The sequence below is a fragment of the Camellia sinensis genome, chromosome 3, assembly GCF_055761805.1.
Source record: "Camellia sinensis isolate YWXY chromosome 3, ASM5576180v1, whole genome shotgun sequence".
Taxonomy (NCBI): Eukaryota; Viridiplantae; Streptophyta; class Magnoliopsida; order Ericales; family Theaceae; genus Camellia; species Camellia sinensis.
Window position 1 is genome coordinate 175,978,521 of NC_138963.1, and position 27,432 is coordinate 176,005,952.

The 27,432-nt window shown below is 40.0% G+C and overlaps 1 protein-coding gene and 1 pseudogene across 2 annotated transcripts in view; both read right to left on the reverse strand.

Annotated features, from left to right (window-relative positions):
- Positions 1-3,129: 3,129 nt before the first annotated feature.
- LOC114271151 (laccase-14 pseudogene) lies at positions 3,130-7,980 on the reverse strand (annotated as a pseudogene). Its single transcript, XR_014363365.1, has 3 exons — positions 6,224-7,980; positions 3,877-4,232; positions 3,130-3,641 (listed from the first exon to the last, which is right to left on the reverse strand). The product of XR_014363365.1 is annotated as a laccase-14 pseudogene (transcript).
- The window catches only part of LOC114308365 (uncharacterized), a 267,419-nt gene continuing 247,315 nt past the window's right edge, over positions 7,329-27,432 (reverse strand). Inside the window, exons 24-25 of the mRNA XM_082918621.1 lie at positions 27,174-27,302; positions 7,329-7,641 (exon numbers count right to left, since the gene is read on the reverse strand). Coding sequence (XP_082774747.1) covers positions 7,329-7,641; positions 27,174-27,302 — 442 coding nt within the window. The remainder of the gene's footprint in view (positions 7,642-27,173; positions 27,303-27,432) is intronic.

Consider the following 27,432-nt stretch of genomic DNA (forward strand, 5'->3'; position numbering starts at 1 on the left):
AGTTTAAAATCAGTATCCTCCATTTCTCTAGCTTTCTCACCCGTCCACTTAATTTTTTGTACGCAAGCTATACTAACTCTCCTCCTAATCATGGCATCTACCAATTCCATAGTCTTACTAGATAAAGTTCCTATATTCCAAGTGGCTACCCTAAACCTATAGTCTTGGATTAGCTCTCGTCCAGAAAAACGCAGAAACCTTTGTCTATTTTTCACCGTACCTAGGCGTCAATACGGCGCCTTTTGGTCACTTTTCGAAACACCTGGAGGTAGGCGCAACGCGTCACTTAAGGGGAACAACCTAGCATTTAGTTGATTCAAAGTAGGATTCATTTTCATAAGAGATTCGAGCGGTTTTTTTACGTGTTGGTTGTCGACTACCTAACATAATTCTCCTCCTTTACCCAGCTTGGGACCAGCGAAGTTGCTAAACAACCCTAGCGGAGTTAAAAAAACATTGTACTTACTAGGAAATATAAATACAAAAATCCAAATTATTAAAGAAATATAAATGAAAATAGTTGAATTAGAAGTCTTCCAATTTATGTCAAGTCTAAAGGACTTTTTTTTGACATGGCTACCATGTTGATTTGAGAATTGTAATATTTTTTGTAAGTCTAAGGGTAGATTAGATTATTTTATCATTGTTTAGGTCTTTGTATATATATATAGTGCTTGTAATTGTTGTATTATTGAAAAAATGCAATCTAAGAATCATAGACACTTCTAAGAAGGTGACATATCCATGTCATGTCCGTGTTAGATACTGACACTCTTTGGACACTTCCCTAACACGTGTCTGACACTCTTGAAAACGTGTCTTATTTTTTTTATATTTTTAAAGACTCGGATACTCTTTGAACACTTGGAGGACACAAGTATCTATCGCTTAAACACAAGATTAGACACAGGTGAAACTAATTATAAATTTGAACAAAACAATTTAAGATACAATAATAAAACAAAAATCATATAAATTTATAGGAATTAACTATGAAGCATTGACACGACGAAACAGGTGCCGTAGCGGTGTCGGACACCCGGACATGACGGGGACATGTATTGGGTTAGAACACGTCGGGGACATGGCAAGAGAAGAAGACCTAACATGTTCAGTTGATCGGTTGCGATCTCTATCTCCATCGTTGTTCCAATTGCTACCTCCATCTCTTGTTCCAGTCACGATTTTGAGGCTCCTGTTCTAGTCACGATCTCCATCAAGGCTCCTATTCCAATTGATCTCCATCTCATCTCGATCTGGTACGTCTTTGTCTCGTCTCTCTCTTCTCTTCGGTCTGTATCGCCTCTCGTCTCTCTGTGTTTTGTCTCTCTCTCTCTGCCTCTCCGTCTTCTTTTTCTTTTTATTTATATGTTTTTATCTTCTGATTAGATATTTAGATATTTTATAGTTTAGTTTAATTTTTACATCATATAATATATATATTGTGTAAATGTATTTTTATTATATATTTAATTTTTTCTTTATATAATTTTTATAATTTATAGAAAATATGTTTGTAATGTTTAAATGTAGTAGTTTTTATGTATACATTGAATTAATGTTAGTTTTTATTAATTTTGATTGTTTGATAACATAATATTAATTTTGATTGCTGCAAAGTTTGGGGTGGATAGTGGGGATTGGAGGACTGAAAGAGTTATAGGAATTCATGGGCGGGGATTGTGGAAAGGGATTTGGTTTGGGAGGGATGAGTTTTGGGATCTGGTGCATTTCCGAGTGGGAAATGGGGAGAGGGTTCGGTTTTGGAGAGATAAATGGTGTGGGGAGGTGTTGTTGGAGGATCGATTCCCTTTGATTTTTGGCATTGCGACGGAGCCAAAGGTGACTGTGGCGAATTGTTTGGGGAATGGGGAGGTGGTAGTTTGGGACGTCCGCCTGCGGCGGCCAGTTCAGGATTGGGAGGCTACTCAATTGGAGGAGATGTTGGGGTTTTTATATGGTTTGAGGCCCGTTGGGCGAGGGGAGGATAGGGTGGTGTGGGCAGTGTTGGGTACAAAAGGCCTCTTTACTGTGTCATCCTTTTATCGGAGTTTGGTGGAGGAGGCGACTACATTGTTCCCTTGGCAAAGCATTTGGGTTCCGGGTGTTCCATCTAAGGTAGTGTTCTTTTTGTGGACAGCTGCTTTGGGCTGGAATCTCACTATTGACAATTTGGTTTGTCAAGGTCATGTCTTAGTGAATCACTGTTGTATGTGTTGTACGGATGTCGAGTCAGTGGATTATTTATTTCTTCATTGTGATGTTGCATCTCGTTTATGGGGGTTGGTATGGTCTTTGTTTGGGGTTGTTTGGGTGCAGCCCAAGGGGGTGTTGGAGATGTTATGGGGTTGGCGAGGTGCTCGTGTTGGTTGTCGACGTTGGCGGATTTGGTCCATCGTGCCTTTTTGTTTGATGTGGCTGGTTTAGTTGGAGAGAAATCGACGAACGTTTCTCGAAATTACTCATTCAGTGTCTTGGCTTGAGAATCGTTTGTTGCTTACTTTATGCACTTGGAGTCACGGGCCGACCCGGATATATTTGTTTTCATAGATTTTTTGGATAAAATTATTGGTTAGGAGTTCTAGGCTCATTGTATTCTTTACATCTCCTTGATGCTTTTCTAATAAAATTAATTACTTATCAAAAAGAAAAATATATTAATTTTGATTGTTTTTATATAATTTTAATTAATCTACATCGCAAATGCATAACATATATATATAAAAATTTCCGTGTCTCCCGCTGTATCTCTATCCTTATTTTTTTAAAATCAGCGTGTCCGGTTTCTGTATCCGTATCCATATTCGTGCTTTATAGGGATTTAGTGTCATATTACATTTTTTTATTATCTTTGAGTGATATATTTATATATATATATATATATAACATATAATAAATATATAAAATTATATATTTCATGTGTGTCCTACATTTTTTGAACATTGGCTTGTCGTCGTGTCTGTTTTGTATCCATGTTGTGTTGCGTGTTCGTGTCCCAGCTTCTTAGAATGAGAACCTTGCACTTTGATCTTCAGCCACCTTCCATTCAAATCATATGTCATTTGGGTACAAATTTATCTGAATGATCAAGTACTTGAAGCCAAGTAGTGAAAGAAGCTTTGCATTGAGGCAAATTAGCAGAGGGCTTGTGCATACTCATCCCTGATGTAATAACATTGTTGTAATATTACCACACTCAAATTAGAAATCACAATATTGTTGTGACATACACAATTGTGTCATAACAAAATCCACTGCCAGTCATAACAATACCACACTCAATCATAACAAACATAATTATAAGTAAATAATGGCCTAACTGTTATTATAACTGGTCTTATAGATATTTTTGAAAATAAAATAAAATTTGTGACATCCAAACTAATTGTGATATTTGCTTTATAGATAGATAGATATATAATATTGATTGAAATTACAATCAAATCATATTTGATTTGGGACGTTTTTCTCCCAAATATCAAGTTGTTGGAGCTGATTTGTGAATTGAGATTCACATTGAGGCAAGTTTGGAGGGGGATCGCGCATGCTTGTCTCAGGAGTGTTACCATTCTTCACTACAAAAACAGTGGCCATGCCCCAAGTAAGATGTCGATCAAAATGACAGTGCCAATACCACACACCTATCCAAAAAAAAAAATGTTAGCATTGCTATTATTTTTTGTAACATAGACAAATCTTTTCTAAAATTTCATGTTTATTGTTATTAGGTCAGATATATGGGCCAATCCTTGTGGACCATGCTGCATTGGTTTTACAATGGGATCCAAAGGACTGAAAATTGATAATTAAAAAAAAAAATATTAAGGCCTTATAGATTGGAAGCACAGAAAAAAATTGAATCAAATTTGAACATACCTGGATTATTGGCTATGAATCTTATAGTAACCCAACCATTCTTAGGGACTGCAATGGTATTGACATGAAGTGGATCAACAAGATTATATTTGTCCGGGTCAATCTGAGGGTTGAAATTACCATATCCAGATCCAACCACGTAAAAGTTATATCCATGAAAATGCATTGGGTGAGTCTCTGATGAGTCGAGACCATTAGTCCCTTGGAATATTATCTCTACTGTTTCATTATAATTCAACATCTTCACCTTCGTCCCTTGTGTTGACACTGGTATTTTTTGGCAAATTTTCTCCAGTGAAGTTATAATAAGAAAGTGGTTGGTCTGGAAAATCGTTTGTGTAAACCCCACTCAAGTTCTTGTATTTATTTTCAAAAAGTTAAAAACAATGAAATAAACAAGTTAAAGGAATTTGAAATAACAATATAAAAATAGTTATTTCAAATTGTTTACAAAAAATAATAAAATAATTATATTCTTACTATAGCATACTCTGAATTACTTTTTAGTTTCTCAATCTATTTATAATAACTAACTTTCTTATATATATATATATATATATGTATGTATGTATGTATATATACATATATACTATGAAGCATGGACACGCTAGATTTGATGCCATGCTAGGGACACGGGAACACGCCGAGGATACGTACGGGACGCACTAGGTGGCGTATCCCTTTAATTTAATTATTATTTTTGAAGGGGACACGACGAGGACACGGCAAGGACACGCGTGTCTAGATCTGGACATAGCATAGACACGGTGTGGCATAAATCTTTGGGGACAAAAGGGGGAGAGAGAGAGAGAGACAAAGGAGAGAGAGTGAAGAGAGTTAACAAACCTGTCGTCGTGAAGGAGAGAGAGCGAACCATCGATTGAAGATGCCGACTCGAACCATCGATCGAAGATGCCTACTCTAACCGTCGACATCCAGTCGTCGACGAGGTCCATCCAAACCTTCGAACCCTGATGGTAAGTCCCTCTCTCTCTCACACTCTTTCTCTCTCTCTCTCTTACTCTGTAACAGTCTATTCTCTCTCTCTCTCAAACAGTCCCTCTTTCTCTTGCACTCCTCTCTCTCGAACTCTCGTTTTTTTATTTATTTATAATAATAGGTTTATATATATATATATATATATCTTTATAAAACTTACTCTTTTTATCTTTTATTTATTTTTATTTTTATATTTATAATAGGTTTATATATATATATATATCTTTGTAAAGCTGGTTTTTTTAATTATTGGTTTATATATATAACTTTTTTGTGGATGGATAATCTATTAATTTATTTAAATATAATGATTATATTTATTGAATTAATATTATCATGTTAGTTTCTGTTAATCTACATAACAAATAAAAATATATTTTAAAAAAAAATTTACTGTGTCCCCCGCCTTGTCCGTGTCCCCATTTTTTGAAAATTGCCGCATCCTATGTCCATGTCCGTATGTGTGCCCGTGTCTGTGTCTGTGCTTCTTAGCGCATATGTGTATATATATATATATATATATTAAAATTTAACATAAAATCCCTTCATTTGAAATCCATCTATCTAATGGGAACTTAAAATTCAAAAACAAAGTACTTAGGTAGCATTTAGATTTATGGATTCAAAATGAAAAGATTTAGACACTAAAGGAAAATAACTCAAAATTAGATATCATATTTTAGTAATGGCTTTCAATATTAAGTTTTTTAGTTTTAACATAATGGATTCGACATAACAATATAAAATTGTTAATTTAAATCATTCATGTTAAGGATTATATTTGTATAAAGATCATAGCAAAATAATTATCTTCAACTCTACACTGTAAATTCTCAATCTATCTATACAACATATGAGAGTTTTAAAGATCAATTTTTTTTTTTATCTCAAAAATTGAAAATTCTGTTGTAAAAAACATTAAAGAGACCAAATCCTATTGTTACAAGAGTTGCTGCTGAAAGGCCATCTCGACTAGTAAAAAAAAATGACCTTTGGTGACAATTTTTAAAATTTAGCTAATAAACGCCCTTTTAGGAATAAAACAGTCTCGTGCTCAAGGAGTTTACTTTTTGAGACCAAAATTTTGGTTCCAAAAAGATAGTAATTCATCATTAAATGTCCAATTTCATTATTCAAAATACGACACTTTTGATTACTAAAATATTTCATCCTTAAAAAGTGATTTTCTTTTTTGAATTTTTCTCTAGAATCTTAATTTGTTATAGTGATTTCTTTTATAATTTAACTTAAAAACACCTATAACTGTTATTGTATCACATTATTTAAGGTGGAAATTGATATTTTTTGAATATTTCTTCTGTATACTATTTCCATACCAATAATATGCACTCAGAATGTCGATCTTCGGATTCAGGAAAGTCATATTATTCAAGCTTGAAGCGATCCTGTCATGTGAAGTTTCTCCAGTTCCAGGGCACAAACTGTTTGAACAGAGAAGTTGGTTCATAGCAACTGTGATGAACATACGGATGGTAATGTCTTTGGGGACATCACTTGGATGATCATGGCTCGCTAAGCTCCTTAGTTGGTGCAAGAAGTTGTCAGCTGCAATGAAATCTTGAAAAGTAGGAAGGTTTGAAGGAAAGATGGGGTAAGACGGAGGAGTGTAGTTGCCTTTATACTCAAGAATTGTTGTAGTGTTTGTTTTGTTGTAATCAGTGTAGCTTGGATCAACGCTATCGTACTGTCTAGTGGCCATGTAATAATGACCCAAAGGTTGGTTTGCTGTAACTAAAACATTCATGGTTTGTCCAGGGGATATCACAACATAAGAGGCCACTGTAGGTTTTAGGTAATTTCCAACCATGCCAACAACTGTGAGGTTATGATCAGCAATTGCAAAGAACATATCAACGTTCATTACTGAGTTGATTATGCGAAGCATATAGGTCTTGCCGTAATCAATCATCCTCCGGTATGTTGATTCTGCAACACATATGTATGGATATTGGTAAGCCATATATGGATACACACACATACACATACATGGTTCAAATTGTAATGGGCACACATAGAGATGCACATACACGGTACCTTTAGAGATTGCAAAAATCTCCTGGTTGGCCGTTGATGAGATAAGCATCTGATACTGGTAAGTTTCCACCAGCTAGGAGATCCTCCGAAACCAGTAGGTTTAAGTCATCCTTATACCATGACCCTGTAAATATAGTTAGATAGTAAGCTGATATATTTTATCTAAGTAGCATGGACTTGGACACTGTTAAATTCAATGTATAAAGAGAGAAATATAGAGAAAATAAATTGTATGTAATATTGATTGATTTCAGTGATTTACAACACTCTCATTTATAGAGAGAGGAAAGGTGGTACACATAGGATACTAACTAACTAACACCAAAAGTAAAAACATTATCATTAGTGAGACAGCTAGACAGTTAGATATTGCACACTAATATTACATTATTGCTACATTATACTAATATAATACTAACAGGCACGATACGAATACGTCCACATGTCAAAGTATGATTAAACGTACCAAGCATGATAATTTCTTCGTCATCGGGCATGGGAAATGGATGAGTAGTTCCAGGTGCAGGATATATGACGATGGCACCATGGATGCTGTTTCTTGTCCAATCACTATGAGCATGCCACCAAAGAGTTCCTTCCTCATCGGAAAATATGACCTCAGAGGTGAATTTTCTTCCAGGTTCAATGGGACATTGTGTGATATATTCTGGTCCATCTGACCATGGATTTCTTGGTTGCTTCACTCCATGCCTGTTATTGTTAATTGTCACATATTATATACTACATTGCATATTTTATCCATCGTTCTCACTTGAATTTTTCAATTTCTAAGTTTTTAAGTTTCTGTAACTGATGAATTATTTACACTCCTATACACTTTTTTTTTTTTTTTTACAAAGCCCCTCCATAGTTTAATATGAATAAAGACAGTAACATAATCGTTTTTACAAGGTGGATAGGACAGGTTTCCAAGGATCACAAGTCATGAAGGCCTCTTTTGTCCAACTACATGTTACCGTAAGAACTTACAAAATTTATATACAGATAAAAATAAATATATGTAAAATTTCATTTTGAGTGGTACGGATTGTATTTGAGTCATAGGTTGATTTTTGTGTACTTTTCTTTTGGGGCTTGTTTCTATACGTCACATTATTAGCAGAATATTTTATCGGAACTCTTGAATTTTTTGACATTATGGGTCTCATTATTTTAAATAGAATTGAAGATAAGAACATGGTCTAGCCTATTTTCTTATGAAAGGAATTGTAAGTCTCACAAGGGGCCCACTTTATGTGGGGCTTAGAATATCTCTCACAAAAAAGGGGTAAATTACCGTAAATTCATTTAAATTATGATTCATTTATATTTTCTTTTCATGAATTTCAAAACTCAATAGTTAGTCACCTTGAACTATTTTTTTTGTTACACTAAACAGTTTTCATTAAGATTCTATTAGAAATTTAAACAAAATTAAGTTATTGTAGACGTCCTCGAACGCCCCGGGAGGGAAATTCCGTGTTGTTCATTGGGCTCACCACAGTTCAAGACTCAATGTCACGGTTCTATATCTAATCTCGCAGAGTGCAATGCAAGACCGATGAAATCATCAAAGAGTCCAAATCCGGCAAATCTTTTTTTTTTTAAAACAGATTTTTTGAAAGAAGTGCCAAACATGGACTGCTTTGCCAGATATAGAGTCGCCACCTAAATATTTTATTTTGGGAAATTTAGGAAACCCTGACTCGTTGCCTAAGGCCATGTGCCCGTCATCACAAAAGTTGCCTCGGCTCGGGAACTTGGGTACGATTGAGGAAGGTTACTTCGTGAATACCCCCGCTCGCCCGATCAAAGATCGGCCTCTACTAACCATGATATCTAATTTTGAAAATATTATGTGTTCTTATTCCGGTTATTAGTCTAGATTTACTATGTGATGCGCACAGCATACAAGTATAGACTGGGTCGCCTGAATTGGAACAACACATCTTATGTTTGTTTTGAAAAGCGGTTTGCTACTCACAAGTAGGCTAAAATGTGGATTTGCCACCCTCAGGTGGGCTTAGAAAACATAATGATTTGCCACTATCTAGTGGGCTTAAAACTCACAATTTGATGAATTGTTCCAATCCAAGTAACCCAACCTTCACCCACAGGTATTCAGGCAGTTATCATATAAGCATATAGCCTCATGGATCATGGATCATATAAGCATATATCATATAAACATGCTATCATGGCAAGCATGCTATCATGACAGTCACTCACACGCATGCAAGGATGCTAAAGCATAAGTACTTACCGAGTACTCCAAGCCAAAAAAGAAACTAGTTAGAAATTAATGCATGATCCTAACTATACATAAATGCCTAATACAGCACATGCAAAAATGCAACTAAGATAGGCTCGGTTCCGAATGATGGGAGATGCATGCTTGAGTTGCCTGGCGCGGAAATCCATTGCGATGCCCCGATTCGCCTATGTTTGCAATTAATGTCGGAATGCTGTGCAAGGCTTTAGAAAGATGCTGATTTCTGATTTACTGCAACAGAGAGGAACAAAGGGGCATGGCAAAGTATTTCACATATGTATGCATGACTACTCTTCAGGGAGTGTAGTCCTCGATCCTCATACCACCAATCACGCATATCGATGCATGATGGCCGAGGAGTCGAATTGCACGACTCAATATGAGATGAATGCACATGAAAACACAACAAGACCTAAACTCCATCATGGGTAATCCGGAGTGTCGGTGACAGGGAATTGAGACACGTTCCGTCACTCGGAGTACGAAATGTACCTCGTTTCCCGTGCTTGGGCTAACTCCTATCCCAAACACAATGCAAATGAGATGGCATACACAATGCGACTAACATACAACCTAGCATACGCAATGCTTTGAAATGGTATACACAATGCTCGATGTAACATGGCATACACAATGCTCTAATATGCAACTCAGCATACACAATGCTATGAATTGAAATGGCATATAGGATGCATAATGGACTTACACCAACATGAGTGGACCTCAGCCACACTCACATCAGCAGCCATTAGATGAAAATGAGATGACTGAAATGCGTGCACCCATGCACGCAAACCGAGGACCGAACCTAAGGCATAAAGTACCACTCTACCAAAGCATGGCAAGGATGAAACATGACATTCAAACATGTAAATTTCAGCACTGAAACATGATGCTAAATGGTCCCGAATCATGCAAACATGGCACCCGATGCATGGAGTAAGCCCCGAAACTCAAAACTAGGCACATGTATTGACTTGTAGCTATACAAAGCATGCATTATTTGACCATGAAGCACAAATACCGAGCCAAGGCAGTCCCAAAACATGAACATTTCTAGTTCAAAGCATGACCAAAAGATGCTGGCATGATGGACTAAATAGCATGCAACTTTGACTAGCAAACATGGTTTACATGGCATGCATATGAAGCATATGAAATCTCACCAAACTAGCAAAAATTAGTGAATAAAACATGCCAAAATATACCCAAATAATCACTGAAATGCAGCCAACATGTGCAAAAATGAGGGGCTTCTTTGGAAGGGCATACAAGGGGTAATTAAGCACATGCATCAAGGACACTTAGCATGGCACAACCAACTTTGGAAATCAAATATGACAGCCCTGAATTCACCAAATTGACCCTGAAATTGGTCTAGGGAACATGCAAAGAAAGGCCTCTTTGAAGGGCCTTGAATGGGATTGTTCTACACATGCATTGCAGGTATAAAATATGATCAAAAGGGCCTTGGACAGACCTAAGGCAGACCCTAAAACTCACAGAATGAGGCCTGAAATCGGACTTCGATGCATGAAAAATGGGGCCCATTTGGAAGGCCCAAAAGATCCCCAAACAAAACAAGGAGAGAGGGGGTCACCGCCCTCTAATTTTGGCCCTCAAAAATGCATCAAAGCCACTGAAAATCCACTGGATTTCAGTGGCTAAGAGGCCAAACCATGGCCAATGCAAGTGCTCTAATGCATGGCCCTAATCATGAAGGAATGAAGCATGCATAGGGGAAGATGACCCCAAACAGAGAATAAACCTTAATCAAACATAAAGATGATATCAAAACAAGATTTTTTTTTAGTTCAGGCCGAAGCCCAAAATGGCTCACAAATAAGGCTAATGTATTATGCAAAAACAGCCTTAAAAGAGAGATTGAACAAACAGGGCATCAAAAGGCCTCAAACAGTAAAGATCCCTTCAACAAAGTTGGAGAGGCACTCAAAACAAGATACTTTACAGTTTATGGCAAATCTCGAATATGCTCACAAATAAGGCTAAAATATGATGCAAAAATAGCCCTAAAAGAGAGATAAAGGGAAAGGGGCAGTAGATGGCCTCAAACAGTGAAGAGCCCTTCAACAAAGTTGAAGAGGGGATCAAAACAAGATACTTTACAGTTTGGCTCGAAGCCCAGAAATGCTCAAAAGTAGGGCTAAAATATCATGCAAAATAAGCCCCAAAAGAGGGATAAAGCACAAAGGGGGAGTAGAAGACTTCAAACAGAGAAAAGTCCTTAATCAAACATGAAGATGAGCTCAAAATAAGACTTTTTTAGTTCAGGCCGAAGCCCAAAAAGTGTAAGCAAAAGGGGCTAAGATATAGAACAAAATAGTGCAAAAATTGGGAGAATAGGAGCTTACCCTTGTAGCCTAACTTTCCAGTAGCCTCTGGTCCAAGGAAATGAGCTTTCAACCTCTGCAAATGACTTTCAAGGGGCTGGAAAAGATGATGGTGGTGTGGTGCTATGGGTTGTAGTGTAAATGGACCAAGGAAGTTAGGGTTTTGGAGCTTGGAATAGTAGCAAGAGAGGGAGGGAGAGGTGTATATGCCTTAAGTAGAAGTGTCTAACCTCTAGATACAAAGAGGAGGGCCTCTCTTATAGAGAAGAGAGGCCAAAGCTTCTCTTGGAAGCTTCAAAGATCCTCCATACACGTGTATGGAGGATGCACCAAATGATCTCCAGCTGGCAAAGCTAGATTACACTCAAAGAGAGGAAAAGCAATAAGCAGGCCGGCCAGTTCAAGTGGCTGGCCGGCCACTCCTCCTGGTCGGCCGACCAGGGGTCAAAAGGTTTAAGAACAATTGCTGGTCGGCCTACCCAGAAAGGTGGCCTCCCAGATGAGTAGAACACAACTCTGTAGAGAAAAATCAGAAAATGTGACCCATGAGAGAGAAAAGCTAGCTTTAAAGCAAGGTTCAAAAGGGTCAAAGTGAATTACTGGTCGGCCTACCCATATTGGTGGCCTCCCAGATGAGTAGATCACCATGGTGGTATGAAAAGCCAGAAAATGTGGCTCAAAAGTGGGAAAAACCAGCTTTCTGTCAGAAAAATCAACTTTTGGAGAGAGAAAAAGAGGAACCTGGCTTTTCAGGGGAATAGGTGGCCGGCCACCATCCTATCACTTCCCTAACAGTGAAAATAAGGCCCCTACCAAAAATGGAACAAAACGGATGCAAAACGAAGGTTCGGGGCCCCAAAAATAGGCTGTTAGTCACCGGAAGTGGCGTATGACCACGAAGGTGGTCTCCCGGGCCCCAGTGTTCCTCTAAAGGGAGGAAATAAGATGTGTACCAAAAATCGGAGCAAACGGAGGTAGTTAAGCGGTCTCGAACCAAGGCACACGGCCGACGGCTCCGAAAACTGGAAACCGGGCTCCAAACGGGAAAAATGGCCTACGACCACGAAACGTAGCCTATGGCCACTGAGAGATGATCTACGAGACCTCTCCCTCCCTTCGGGAAGAGAAAACAGAGAAAACATGACCTGGTTCGCAAATCGAGACAAAGCACAAAAGAGCTTCGAAGTCCGGAGGCAAGGCTCGCAGCCGAGACTCTGAAACCTCAAAACGAGCACAATATGCAACATTACTGAGTGCTCAACTGGTGACGTCTGAGTCTTAAGGTCGGTCAAAAATGGGGTGTCTACAGTTGCCCCTCTTTGACAGAATTCGGAAGTCATACGTGACGAGAGTGAATGTCAAAGCTCAGAGACGACTCATTTTTGACAAGGCCGAAGACTTAGACAAACATACAAGATAACAAAGATGTGCCCGCAGGCATGCCCGCAGGCAGGGGGCAAAATGCAAAACGATATGCACAAAGCCGAATATAACTCATGATCATGTAAAGCAGCAAGCTGTAATGAAGCGCACACGCAACAGTTTTAAGCAAGAATGCAAAGCAATAACTACATTTCATGCAGTTTAAGAATGCGGAGAATTATTGCAATTCTCACTGCGAATACAGTGTGCATGTGTGATAGATACACAAAGCGAACGTGTGATAGATACACAAAGTGAGTAAACACGTGTGATAGATACACAAAGGGTGAACACAAGGTGTGATAGATGCACTTAGTGAGCAAAGTGTGATGGATACACAAAAGGTGAACACGAAGTGTAATAGATAGTGAACAAGTATGATAGATACACTAAAGGTGAGCACAAAGTGTGATAGATGCACTTAGTGAACAAGTGTGATGGATACACAAAAGGTGAACACGAAGTGTGATAGATGCACTTAGTGAACAGAGTATGATTGATATACTAAATGTGAACACGAAGTGTGATAGATGCACTTAGTGAACAACTGTGATGGATACACAAAAGGTGAATACAAAGTGTGATAGATGCACTTAGTGAACAGAGTATGATTGATATACTAAATGTGAACACGAAGTGTGATTGATGCACTTAGTGAACAAGTGTGATGGATACACAAAAGGTGAACACAAAGTGTGATAGATGCACTTAGTGAACAAGTATGATAGATACACTAAAGGTGAGCACAAAGTGTGATAGATGCACTTAGTGAACAAGTACGATGGATACACAAAAGGTGAACACGAAGTGTGATAGAAGCACTTAGTGAACAAGTGTGATAGATATGCTAAAGGTGAACACAAAGTGTGATAGATGCACTAAGTGAACAAGTGTGATGGATACACTAAAGGTGGATGTGTGTGATAGATACAGAAAATGAGAATATGTGTGATAGATACAGAAAATGAGAATGTGTGTGATAGATACAGAAAATGAGAAGAAGTGTGATTGATACACTAAGTGAAGAGAGTGTGATTGAAGAAAGTGTGATAGATACACTAAGGGTGAATGAGGTGTGATTGATACACTAAATGAAGTGTGATTGATACACTAACTGAATGAAGTGTGATTGATACACTAAATAAAGGATCTCAAACGGAACTTTTTTGAATGAACCATACATACAATATCGTCATGAATGAGAAAGAAACTTGATAGGTACAATACAATATAATGCATGATGTTTAAGGAACGCAATAAACAAGCGTAGCGGCGCTTTAAAAAACACCTCATGAGGTGAGTGGAGGTGAACCGCTCTTCTCCGATGGGGATTTTCCCTTATGCTCTTCGAACACTTACCTTCAACTTACAGTACAAAGGCCCTGAAAATACTAACAAGGGTTCTTCAGGTAGAACACTTTGGATGCTGCCTTTCTTCCTGATCATATTCACAACTTTCCCTATTTTCCAACGGGGTGACAGACTAGGTTGGTTCAGTATCCAGAATTGAGGTGCATACACGCTATCTCAACCTATGGGGCTTCCACACAGATTTCAAGCCGAGGACACGCCTCTGGGTATTTAAACCAGACTTTAGTCTCGGAAATCCCGAACCTTTGCGTTCTAGGCAACAACCATTCGAACTCTAGTTTCCACTGTCACAGTTGGTCTCCTAGGAACTCATTGCAAACACGGCCAAGATGTCCCTGGCAGGGAATGGTACTCAAGAAGAGCACTTTTGATCACCATTCTGGCTTGAAGCAGACTTGATCTTGAGCTTGAGGTAGAGGCACACTTATGCTTCGGAGCATTGGCAAGACCTGAAGAGGTACACACGGAATACAATCTCGGAACTTACCGAAGTTTAAACAAACTCAGATACCCGACATTTTCCCTCTTTTCTTTTGCTTGGTAGTCTGGAACCTATATAGCTTCAGATAGGTTCTGATTTTACTGTTTGCGCATGACCCGGGTTGAACCCTGCGGTTTTATGAAAGAACGAATCTTGTTTTGCACAGATGTGGAGAACGACACGGCACTCGGAGCGCAAAACGATTTTATTTTGAAATTGATAAATGAGTTCTCGACCGGGTATTGAGCCTACGACTGAACACAGCCAAAACGACTCAACAACGAAAAACAAAAGGTAAACAACCTAAACACAAACACAGACACTCAAAAACGACTCAAGACAAGAATCGAGATAAAACAAAAGACACGACACTCAGACGTGCACAGGGAGCCTGTTTCTCTGGGTATTGTTTCCCACCCTCTCTCATTTGTGATTCTCACGTCACTCGGCCCTCAAGCTCTGTTTTTCTGGAAAAGCCCTTCTCCTCACTTTTTCTCTCAGCGCACATCTCTCTATTCTTCAATCTCTCATTTTTTATCCCTTCCTTGGGTGGTTGATGGATAAACAAGAAATTGCAGGCTCTTGCCCCTAGCATGCTGCTAGATTCTCTTTCTTTCGCTCACAGCCAGTGAGTTCCTCCCACAGAGGAGTTGCACTAAGATGGGGTGTGTAGCAAATTTGCAACTGACATCGGTTGATGATGCTTTTGCTGGAGAGTTTGGACGTGATCAGATCTATCCGGATGAGGGAGTGGAATACCTTGCTCCATTCCAGTTCGTGCTTCGTACTTGGCTTGATACCTCGCTGCTCGGAGGATATAAGAGCTTTCAGCCCTTTTCTGTTAGCTTCCGCTGTGCCCTTTTAGCGAACAGGGTGCCCTTTCCGGCAAGTATGGTGTCTTTTTTGGCAAATGCAATGACGACGGGGGAAAGACAAAAAGCCCGACTCAACTGTGCCCCTAGTTCATCATTTTGACCATTTTTTTTTTGTTTTGGTTTTCTACTAAAACAATTTTGACCGACATGAGAGTTAGATTAACATGCTTGTTCGATTTTCTGATTTGAAATCATGCAAGTTAGGTTATGAGTACTGAAAATTTTCCTTTTTTGAGTCCAAGAAAATGGTCCAGTTTTTTTGAAAAAAAAATAGAATAATTTTCGAGAGAATTAGTCAACCTCAGTAAAAATTCTCAATAACTATTTTTGCAAACGGCCACTGCTCAACGAGCACGGAACCTACTCTTGAGATGCACAACCTCAGATCCGAAGGAAAATTACCCCTTGCTTGAAGAGAGCTACATGGCAACGGAAAGTTGTCCCTTGTTTGAATGGCACCACACACATTGAATAGCAACGGAAAGTTGCCCATTGTTTGAATGGCACCGCAGCGCATTGTATGGCAACGGAAAGTTGCCCCTTGTTTGAATGGCACCGCAGCGCATTGTAATCAGTCTTCAGAGCAATGATCACAACCGAACTCTCGGATACAGAGAAGGCAAAGACCATCAAAACCATTACATGGACACAATTGAATTTGAAGTGTTTTATGGCTGGACTTCAAAATGAAGTTGCCTACGTATCCCAAACATGGGAATCAAGCCTTACGTAGTTTCGGGGTTAAGGTACACTCGTGTATTTAACCTCTCCTTTTGCGCTTTAACTTTTGCCAAGGTCGTCCTTCTGGGTTTTCAACCTTGCGAGCTTTGTTCTTCTTCTCTTTTCATTTTCTTTTCTTCAATCTTTTCAAGATTTTTATTTCTTTTTCTTTATTTTTTGCATTTTTCTTTTCTTTTTTTTTTCTTTTTTTTTTTCGCTCTAACTTTTACCTAGGTCGCCCTTCCAGGTTTTCGGCCCAACGAGCCTCTCAAGGGTAAAGTGTAGCTTTGTCCATGTCAAATGGTTTTGAGATCCCGAAGTCATCTGAATCCAGGAGAATGGCTGCTGTTCGCTGACGATGCAGGAGTCCATCCAATGGGGGGCTGAATTTGCCCCTAGTTTTGTGGATGGGAACTCAGTTGTCTTTCAACAGTATTTTCTTCTTTTCTCTCTTCTGGGATTTGTCATTCCCGCTGATCTTCATCTTTGACTCTTCGAGCACATTTGAAATTCTTTTGCCCCTAGTTTGAGGGGTGCTCCTGATCTAGCTTTGCAAGTTTCTGTTGACGACGTCTGATCTTCTTGATCTGACTTCCATGCCCCTAGTTCAAGGGCTGCTTCAAATCTGGCCACACAGGCCTCACATCGTGATTGACCGTTGAACATTCTGAATCTTAGTTCAAGGTTTTGAAAGCAGAGGGGTCGAGTCTCGAGGCTGAGAGCGATCCTAAGCAACACAATCTCAAGAGCGATTCTACACAGGTCTTCGCAGGACCGCGCAAAACATTTTTCGAAATCTTTTAAGAAAGCGACCAGTCGCTCACACTGAAGACAGTGTAGAACCAATCTGGATCAAGCCAGGAACCTTCCCAGTACTCACACTAACAAGCATGACTTCATTCATTAAGGGCTTAGCATGCCTCTCTTTCTCTCAATTGATCAAATTTTTGCAAAACCCGAGGAATTCCTTCCCCTTTGTTTTCACCGCAGTGTTAGAAAAAGTTTTGAAAAGCTTAGGTCAATACAATGATTTCAAGGCACAGAAGAGCAGGCAAAAAGTACTGCCGTTTCATTCAAATTTTTGGCACAACCGGCACAAGACAAAAGCAAGCACAAAAGTATGAAAAAACCACTGCTGTTTCATTCAAATCTTTTGGTGTTATTGGCTCCCCGGCAGAAATAAACTCAAAAGGAAGCCAAAAGACAGACACAAAACAAAATAGTGATATCCGAGGTAACGTCCCCGGGATCACCCGACTCTAACAAAATAGGACTGACTCGATACAATAAGACAGACCCAACTAACACAGTACAAAAAGACTGACTATGCATAAAACAACAAAACTGACCCAATACCCAAGTCAGAAAATACAAAAACTAGCATTCACAAATGCTCAAAACAGTGCGTGCCACACGCCACATCTGGAGTAAATCGAGCGCCACCCGCAGCTGGTTCATCCCCCGATCACATAATCACATTATCCCCCACAAGTTCACTGATCAAGTGCCGATAGACTTTGCAGGACTTGGTGCGGCAATGACCCCGTTGTCAAACAGATCTTGTATATCATGGCGCAGATGAAAACAACTGTCGGTGTCATGACCGGTTTGTTGATGGTAGGCACAGTATTTAGTCTGGTCATGCTTTGCAGGGATAGGATCGGGTAGGGGTCGTGGTTCCAACGGTTTCAAATGTCCTTTCTGGAGTAAGACCTCTAGAGCCTTTGACAAAGGCATATGAAGTGGGGTAAAAACCCTCTTGACTCGAGGTGGATATTTGGTTTCTTGTGAGCTACTTCTAGACGCACCGGTGAATGAGGTAGCTGTTTTTGATGTAGAGGTGGTAACCATGCCCACTTCAGAAGATCTTGCAGCTGCATCACCACTGGTGGTCGCATTTAAGCTGCGGGAAAATGCCCTCCTGGGCTGCTCTTTCTCCTGGTCAAGAAGGCCCTGCTTCATAGCGTCCTCGATCTGTACTCCCATCTCATGTAAGTCTGAAAAGGTGGGGAAGGGGAGAACGATCATTTTCTGCATAAGCTTGGGCTGGAGATTGCGCACAATCATACGAATTTGATCTCTGTCAGTGGGCCTAAGGGTCATCATTGAGGCCTTGGCCCTCCAGCGGGCTACGAAATCAGAAAAACTCTCCTTAGGCTCTTGCCTTGTTGTCTCAAGATCACGGGTTGTGACCTCGATTTACGTGTTATAGGAGTACTGCGCAACGAAGGCCTCGGCCATCTCATCCCAGTTCCGTTTGACATCGTCTTCTAATTTTGCATATCAGATAGCGGCCACACCTGACAGGGTCCGGCCAAATAATGAAAGCTTCTGCGGTCTGGTGAGGCCCATCAGCCGTAGTATATTTGAGAACAACCAAAGATGCACCAGGGGATCCCTAGATCCGTCAAAGCGGTCAATATGTGGCATTTTAAAGCGGTCTGGCAGCGTCACAACCGCATCGGTATACCCATCCTCAATGTCCGGGATGGACTTGACGTCCTGAGATTTCTTGAACAGCTTTTCAAGCTTGCTCGCCTTCAATGTTGTGGGGTCCACCTCGAACTCAAAGGGAGAATCCAGCAGGTTGGTGGGTGTTTTGGATAATTGGGGTAGGATTGGGGGCGGAGCCGGCCCCATCGGAATGTCCGTACCTTCCTGGACATTTGGTGTCTCCCTAGGTGCTGGAGCTCCTAGTGGGGGAGGAGCTTGATGCGAAGCAGATGCTTCATTTTGCTGTTGCAGCCTGGTGATTGGCTCAGCCTGCTGGGCCATGATCGCAACCTGCTATTTGGCAAATTCCGTCTGGCGGGTAGCGTCTTGCTGCATGAGTTTCATACTTTCTTGGAGTTGATGCATCATTTCCTCTATCCCTGCCATGTTCTGCTATTCCGGCTGACTGACTGGTATATCTATCTCTGTGATAAAAACTGAGGCCTCAGCCTGACTGTTCACTGGTGGGGTGGATAAGGGCCACTGATCTGTTAACTGCTGAACCGGTGATCTGTGCCTAACTGGCCCCCTTTTACCCTGCCTCTGGCGGAGGAACACTGATTTGCCCTTGAACTGAATCTCTGACTTGACAAAGTCTATCAGCACAAGTCCGATGAACCTCGAGGGATATTGGAGCCTTCTGAAGCTATGGTTCCAAGACTACCCTAGCAAAAGAGAAAATAGACAGCATCTCAGCCCGATTTCACCAAAACAGATATGAGCATACTAGGATGACTGTGCCTCCTACTGAATTCTGTCCCAAAATTCTGCCTGTAAACTGATACCCTCAGGTAAAACTGATTTCCCAAATACTGATCCTGATGCCCACAGGCCTGATACTCAATCGTACAAACTGATACATGCATTCTTTGTAGAGATGCACTCTAAAAGCACATAGCAAGCAAAGAGAGCCAAAACACCCCTATGTTGGGGGTAGGGTTTCCCTGTCCTATTTTGTCAGGAGCTAGGGTTTCACTGCGCACGAAGCGGTTTCAAACAACCTATAAACGGGTAAGCAACCTGTCCTAGTTTGGAATGGTCACTATGGATTCTGAATATGCACTAGGTCGAATGGTCAAAAAGGGTGCCCCGGTAAAACCGGGGTTTGTGCTCCCATACTGGCAGAGCCCGTAATCGGTCAGCCTTATGGCATGCTGTGACAAAGCAAGCCTCCGGCAAACCGTTCAGGAATAGCAGATGGCAAACACGGTGTCCTAGGCGCACCAATGCACATGCAATGCAAAGAAACACATAAGTGTAGTCAAAACAAGATATCATGAGTTCGAGTCAAGTTCACTAAATCCCCAGTAGAGTCGCCAGAAACTGTAGACGTCCCCGAACGCCCCGGGAGGGAAATCCCGTGTTGTTCATTAGGCTCACTACAGTTCAAGACTCAATGTCACGGTCCTATATCTAATCTCGCAGAGTGCAATGCAAGACCGATGAAATCATCAAAGAGTCCAAATCCGGCAAATCATTTTTTTTAAAACAGATTTTTTGAAAGAAGTGCCAAACATGGACTGCTTTGCCAGATACAGAGTCGCCACATAAATATTTTATTTTGGGAAATTTAGGAAACCCTGACTCGTTGCCTAAGGCCACATGTCTGTCATCACCAAAGTTGCCTCGGCTCGGGAACTTGGGTACGATTGGGGAAGGTCACTTCGTGAGCACCCCCGCTCGCCCGATCAAAGATTGGCCTCTACGAACCATGATATCTAATTTTGAAAACATTATGTGTTCTTATTCCGATTATTAGCCTAGATTTACTATGTGATGCGCACAACATACAAGTATAGACTGGGTCGCCTGAATTGGAACAACACATCTTATGTTTGTTTTGAAAAGCGGTTTGCTACTCACAAGTATGCTAAAATGTGGATTTGCCACCCTCAGGTGGGCTTAGAAAACATGATGATTTGCCACTATCTAGTGGGCTTAAAACTCACAATTTGATGAATTGTTCCAATCCAAGTAACCCAACCTTCACCCACAGGCATTCAGGTAGTTATATCATATAAGCATATAGCCTCATGGTAAGCATGCTATCATGGCAGTCACTCACACGCATGCAAGGATGCTAAAGCATAAGTACTTATCGAGTACTCCAAGCCAAAACAGAAACTAGTTAGAAATCAATGCATGATCCTAACTATACAGAAATGCCTAATGCAACACATGCAAAATTGCAACTAAGATAGGCTCGGCTATTCTAAAGATGGCATATGAAATGCTACAACTAACAAGTATTCAACTTGGAATTGAAATACAAATGCAGTTAGTATGATGCGCCGAGCCCGGTGCGTGCAAGACAGATGAATGAATGCAAACACGTTATCATACTGTATGCTAATTGAAATATGCCCTAATCTAACCATCATAAGCTGGTAAATAAAAGGGAGAAAGACGTGGGGTTAGAAGACATACATCACACACACGCACACTCATTACAATTGTGCCCTCACTCGGAGGGTCCGAAAGAATAATACAGTCCGAAATGAATAATTAAATATTACAAAACCCTAATTAATTAACAAATTAACTAGGAAAGCGATAAATCAGCATGCAAGCCTATGGACTGCCTCAGCTCTGTTCCGAATGATGGGAGATGCATGCTTGAGTTGCCTGGCGCGGAAATCCATTGCGATGCCCCGATTCGCCTCTGTTTGCAATTAATGCCGGAATGCTGTGCAAGGCTTTAGAAAGCTGCTGATTTCTGATTTACTGTAACAGAGAGGAACAAAGGGGCATGGCAAAGTATTTCACATATGTATGTATGACTACTCTTCAAGGAGTGTAGTCCTCGATCCTCGTACCACCAATTACGCATATCGATGCATGATGGCCGAGGAGTCGAATTGCACGACTCAATATGAGATGAATGCACATGAAAACACAACAAGACCTAAACTCCATCATGGGTAATCCGGAGTGTCGGTGACAGGGAATTGAGACACGTTCCGTCACTCGGAGTACGAAACGTACCTCGTTTTCCGTGCTTGGGCTAACTCCTATCCCAAACACAATGCAAATGAGATGGCATACACAATGTGACTAACGTACAACCTAGCATACGCAATGCTATGAAATGGCATACACAATGCTCAATGTAACATGGCATACACAATGCTCTAACATGCAACTCAGCATACACAATGCTCTAACATGCAACTCAGCATACACAATGCTATGAATTGAAATGGCATACACGATGCATAATGGACTTACACCAACATGAGTGGACCTCAGCTACACTCACATCAGCAGCCATTAGATGAAAATGAGAGGACCGAAATGCGTGCATCCATGCACGCAAATCGAGGACCGAACCTAAGGCATAAAGTACCACTCTACCAAAGCATGGCAAGGATGAAACATGACATTCAAACATGTAAATTTCAGCACTGAAACATGATGCTAAATGGTCCCGAATCATGCAAACATGGCACTCGATGCATGGAGTAAGCCCCGAAACTCAAAACTAGGCACATGTATTGACTTGTAGCTATACAAAGCATGCATTATTTGACCATGAAGCACAAAGACAGAGCCAAGGCAGTCCCAAAACATGAACATTTCTAGTTCAAAGCATGACCAAAAGATGCTAGCATGATGGACTAAAATAGCATGTAACTTTGACTAGCAAACATGGTTTACATGGCATGCATATGAAGCATATGAAATCTCACCAAACCAGCAAAAATCAGTGAATAAAACATGCCAAAATATACCCAAATAATCACTGAAATGCAACCAACATGTGCAAAAATGAGGGGCTTCTTTGGAAGGGCATACAAGGGGTAATTAAGCACATGCATCAAGGACACTTAGCATGGCACAACCAACTCTGGAAATCAAATATGACAGCTCTGAAACTCACCAAATTGACCCTGAAATTGGTCTAGGGAACATGCAAAGAAAGGCCTCTTTGAAGGGCCTTGAATGAGATTGTTTTACACATGCATTGCAGGTATAAAATATGATCAAAAGGGCCTTGGACAGACCTAAGGCAGACCCTAAAACTCACAGAATGAGGCCTGAAATCGGACTTCGATGCATGAAAAATGAGGCCCCGTTGGGAGGCCCAAAAGATCCCCAAACAAAACAAGGAGAGAGGGGGCTACCCCCCTCTAATTTTGGCCCTCAAAAATGCATCAAAGCCACTGAAAATCCACTAGATTTTAGTGGCTAAGAGGCCAAACCATGGCCAATGCAAGTGCTCTAATGCATGGCCCTAATCATGAAGGAATGAAGCATGCATAGGGGAAGATGACCCCAAACAGAGAATAGACCTTAATCAAACATAAAGATGATATCAAAACAAGATTTTTTTTTAGTTCAAGCTGAAGCCCAAAATGGCTCACAAATAAGGCTAATGTATTATGCAAAAACAACCCTAAAAGAGATATTGAACAAACAGGGCAGCAAAAGGCCTCAAACAGCAAAGATCCCTTCAACAAAGTTGGAGAGGGGCTCAAAACAAGATACTTTACAATTTATGGCAAATCTCGAATATGCTCACAAATAAGGCTAAAATATGATGCAAAAATAGCCCTAAAAGAGAGATAAAGGGAAAGGGGCAGTAGATGGCCTCAAACAGTGAAGAGCCCTTCAACACAGTTGAAGAGGGGATCAAAAAAAGATACTTTACAGTTTGGCTTGAAGCCTAGAAATGCTCAAAAATAGGGCTAATATATCATGCAAAATAAGCCCCAAAAGAGGGATAAAGCACAAAGGGGGAGTAGAAGACTTCAAACAGAGAAAAGTCCTTAATCAAACATGAAGATGAGCTCAAAATAAGACTTTTTTAGTTCAGGCCGAAGCCCAAAAATGTAAGCAAAAGGGGCTAAGATATAGAACAAAATAGTGCAAAAATGGGAAGAATAGGAGCTTACCCTTGTAGCCTAACTTTCCAGCAGCCTTTGGTTCAAGGAAATGAGCTTTTAACCTCTGCAAATGACTTCCAAGGGGCTGGAATAGATGATGGTGGTGTGGTGCTATGGGTTGTAGTGTAAATGGACCAAGGAAGTTAGGGTTTTGGAGCTTGGAATAGTAGCAAGGGAGGGAGAGGTGTATATGCCTTAAGCAAAAGTGTCTAACCTCTAGATACAAAGAGGAGGGCCTCTCTTATAGAGAAGAGAGGCCAAAGCTTCTCTTGGAAGCTTCAAAGATCCTCCATACACGTGTGTGGAGGATGCACCAAATGATCTCCAGCTGGCAGAGCTAGATTACACTCAAAGAGAGGAAAAACAATAAGCAGGCCGGCCAGTTCAAGTGGCCGGCCGGCCACTCCCCCTGGTCGGCCGACCAGGGGTTAATAGGTTCAAGAACAATTGCTGGTCGGCCTACCCAGGAAGGTGGCCTCCCAGATGAGTAGAACACAGCTCTGTGGAGAAAAACTAGAAAATGTGACCCAAGAGAGAGAAAAACTAGCTTTAAAGCAAGGTTTAAAAGGGTCGAAGTGAATTACTGGTCGGCCTACCCATATTGGTGGCCTCCCAGATGAGTAGATCACCATGGTGGTATGAAAAGTCAAAAAATGTGGCTCAAAAGTAAGAAAAGCCAGCTTGTTGTCAGAAAAACCAGTTTTTGTTCCGAAAAACCGGCTTTTGGAGAGAGAAAAAGAGAAACCTGGCTTTTCAGGGGAATAGGTGGCCGGCCACCATCCTACCACTTCCCTAACAGTGAAAATAAGGCCCTTACCAAAAATGGACCAAAACGGATGCAAAACGAAGGTTCGGGGGCCAAAATGCGCGGTTCGGGGCCCCAAAAACAGGCTGTTAGGCACCGGAAGTGGCGTATGACCACGAAGGTGGTCTCCCGGGCCCCAGTGTTCCTCTAAAGGGAGGAAATAAGATGTGTGACAAAACCCGAAGTAAACGGAGATAGTTAAGCGGTCCCGAACCGAGGCACACGGCCGACGGTTCCGAAAACCAGAAACCGGGCTCCAAACTGGAAAAATGGCCTACGACCACGAAACGTAGCCTACGACCACTGAGAGATGATCTACGAGACCTCTCCCTCCCTTCGGGAAGAGAAAACAGAGAAAATAGGACCTGGTTCGCAAACCGAGGCAAAGCACAAAAGAGCTCCGAAATCCGGAGGCAAGGCTCGCAGCCGAGACTTTGAAACCTCAGAACGAGCACAATATTCAGCATCACCGAGCCCTCAACTGGTGATGTCTGAGTCTTAAGGTCGGTCAAAAATGGGGTGTCTACAGTTATGTGTGAATCACATGATACATTTATTGATTTTTTTAAAACAATAATACCATTATCTGGTGATATTTGCACTATCTTCTTTATCTTAATGGCAAAGTGAAAATGGAATCACCTAATAAGGACATTATTTCGTGAATCTTTTTAATAAATATGTCATATGTTTTACATATGATTTGATTTTATATTAAATTCCTAACATAATCTTAAAAGAACAAGTTAAATATAACAAGATAATATTTCGAGGTGATTACCTCTTGTGTTTTGAAGTTCAGAAGAGCAAAATATAAATTAATCAAATTTTAAGGAGACTTACCATAATTTCCAACAAAAAAAAAATGTATTGTTCTACATACATATAATGTGTGTAGTGTGAGTAAATATTATTTGAAATAAAATGGTGAAATACTTAAGAGTTTGTCTACATCTTGAAATAAGGCTTTGTTTGGGTTGGCTTTTCAGCCGAGTCATCTGAAATGCTTGGGACACATGTTTGGCATATACGAAAAACCGTAAACTTCATATAAATTTGGCTTTTAGTTGGAAATTACTGATTTTTCCTTCAAAATTATATGCTTCCAACTATACAATTACAAACTAAAAAGGCAATTTTATTTGGGCTAGTTTAGTAGTCGGGGTAAAAATGCCCCAAACCAAACAGCCCCGCTAGATAGCTTGAAAGAGTCATGGCTCGAGGTATCAAAACGACATCGTTTTGGTACCTCTTTTTTTTTTTTTTTAGTGTGTGTGTGTGTGTGTGTGTGTGTGTGTGTTGTTTGTTGTTTTGTCTCCAGAAAGAAGAAGACACAGAGCTTCACTCCTCTCCCTCATTCTTCGTTTAGAATCTTTATGACCAAAATCAATATAGAGCTTCATCTTTCTCAAGATCACCATCACCATCACAAACAAACAACAAACATCATCACAGATCCAAGATCACCATCACCTCAAGATCCAAAATCAATTCCTTAAGATCACCATCACAAATCCAAAATTACCATCACAGAGAACTTCACTTATCTCTCTCATTCTTCACTTGGAATCTTTATGGCCCTCTCCAAGCTTCATCTTCCTCAATATCCAAAATCAATTCCTCTTCTTCCTTTCCAAAACTCAAAATCAAAATCCAAAATCAAATCAAAACCAAACCCATAGAATCAAAAACAAAATCAAAACCAAACCTATCGAAGAAGAAGATAATCAAAGAAGAGGAGATCAGTTATAAGAGGAGGTTAGAAAACTCAACGGGAAAAAAAAAAAGATGAAGAAGAATCAAAGAAAAAACTCAGCAGAAGATCGAGTTTCGTCGGTTGAATCACTGCCTTTGTTCTTCGAATGAAAGTCGAGAGGAGAGAGATAGAGAGGAGAGAGAAAATCTGTTGGAGAAGGAGAGAGAAAAAAAAAGACAGAGAAAGAGAAAGAGAGATAAAGCGAAGGGTCGGGCCATTCGAGCCTTATTTTGTCGAGCTACCAGGCATTTCTGCCAACCAAATGCCTAGAAGAATAAGAAGGTTTTTGTTTCTTTCTTTTTTTCTTATTAAAAGGCCAAATAAAAAGACCAGCCCCAAACAAATTTGGTAATATTTTTAGCAATTTTTTCATTGACGTTTTTTTTTATTTTTTATTTTTTTCATCTTTAGCAAACTTTATTAAAACTTTTGTCAATTTTATTTTTTATTTATTTTAGGTTATAGTATTAGTAGTAGACAATCCTAGAAATTTAAAGTAAAAAAAGGACCAAAATTGAAAGGAAAAAAAAGAAGCATAAGATAAAAAATTATTAATTGTTTATATTTTTTATACATATGTGGTCCTTTTTTTTAATTTTTTTTTTAATAATCTTTAAGGCCTTCTAGTCTAAATAAATCTAATAGGTCAAAAAAAAAATGATAATTTTTAAAAAGTTGGCTAGAAGAGAAAATGTAATCAAAAACAAATTCCTAAAAAAAAGTTATTGCCAAACAGCTTTAGAGACAACCATATTCAAATTTTGAATCAATGGAGTGTGTTAATGAAATCAACATGAGAGAGAGAGAGAACCAGTGAATAGTGATGTCATAAATTCCTTGATTGTGAACAGTGACATATACTGTATCCCCCTTATGAACACGAATCACTGGCCCTGGAAAACTATCATTCACCACCAACGTGCTTTTTGTGCTGCACAACCTTACAAAACATTGGAATATCAAAAGAAGAAAAAGCATAATTTGAATTTATGGTGTTATATTTAGGGTTTTTTTGGAATGTCCTAAATAAATACACTTTTTATCTTTTTGGACTAAAAAATTGAGAAAAA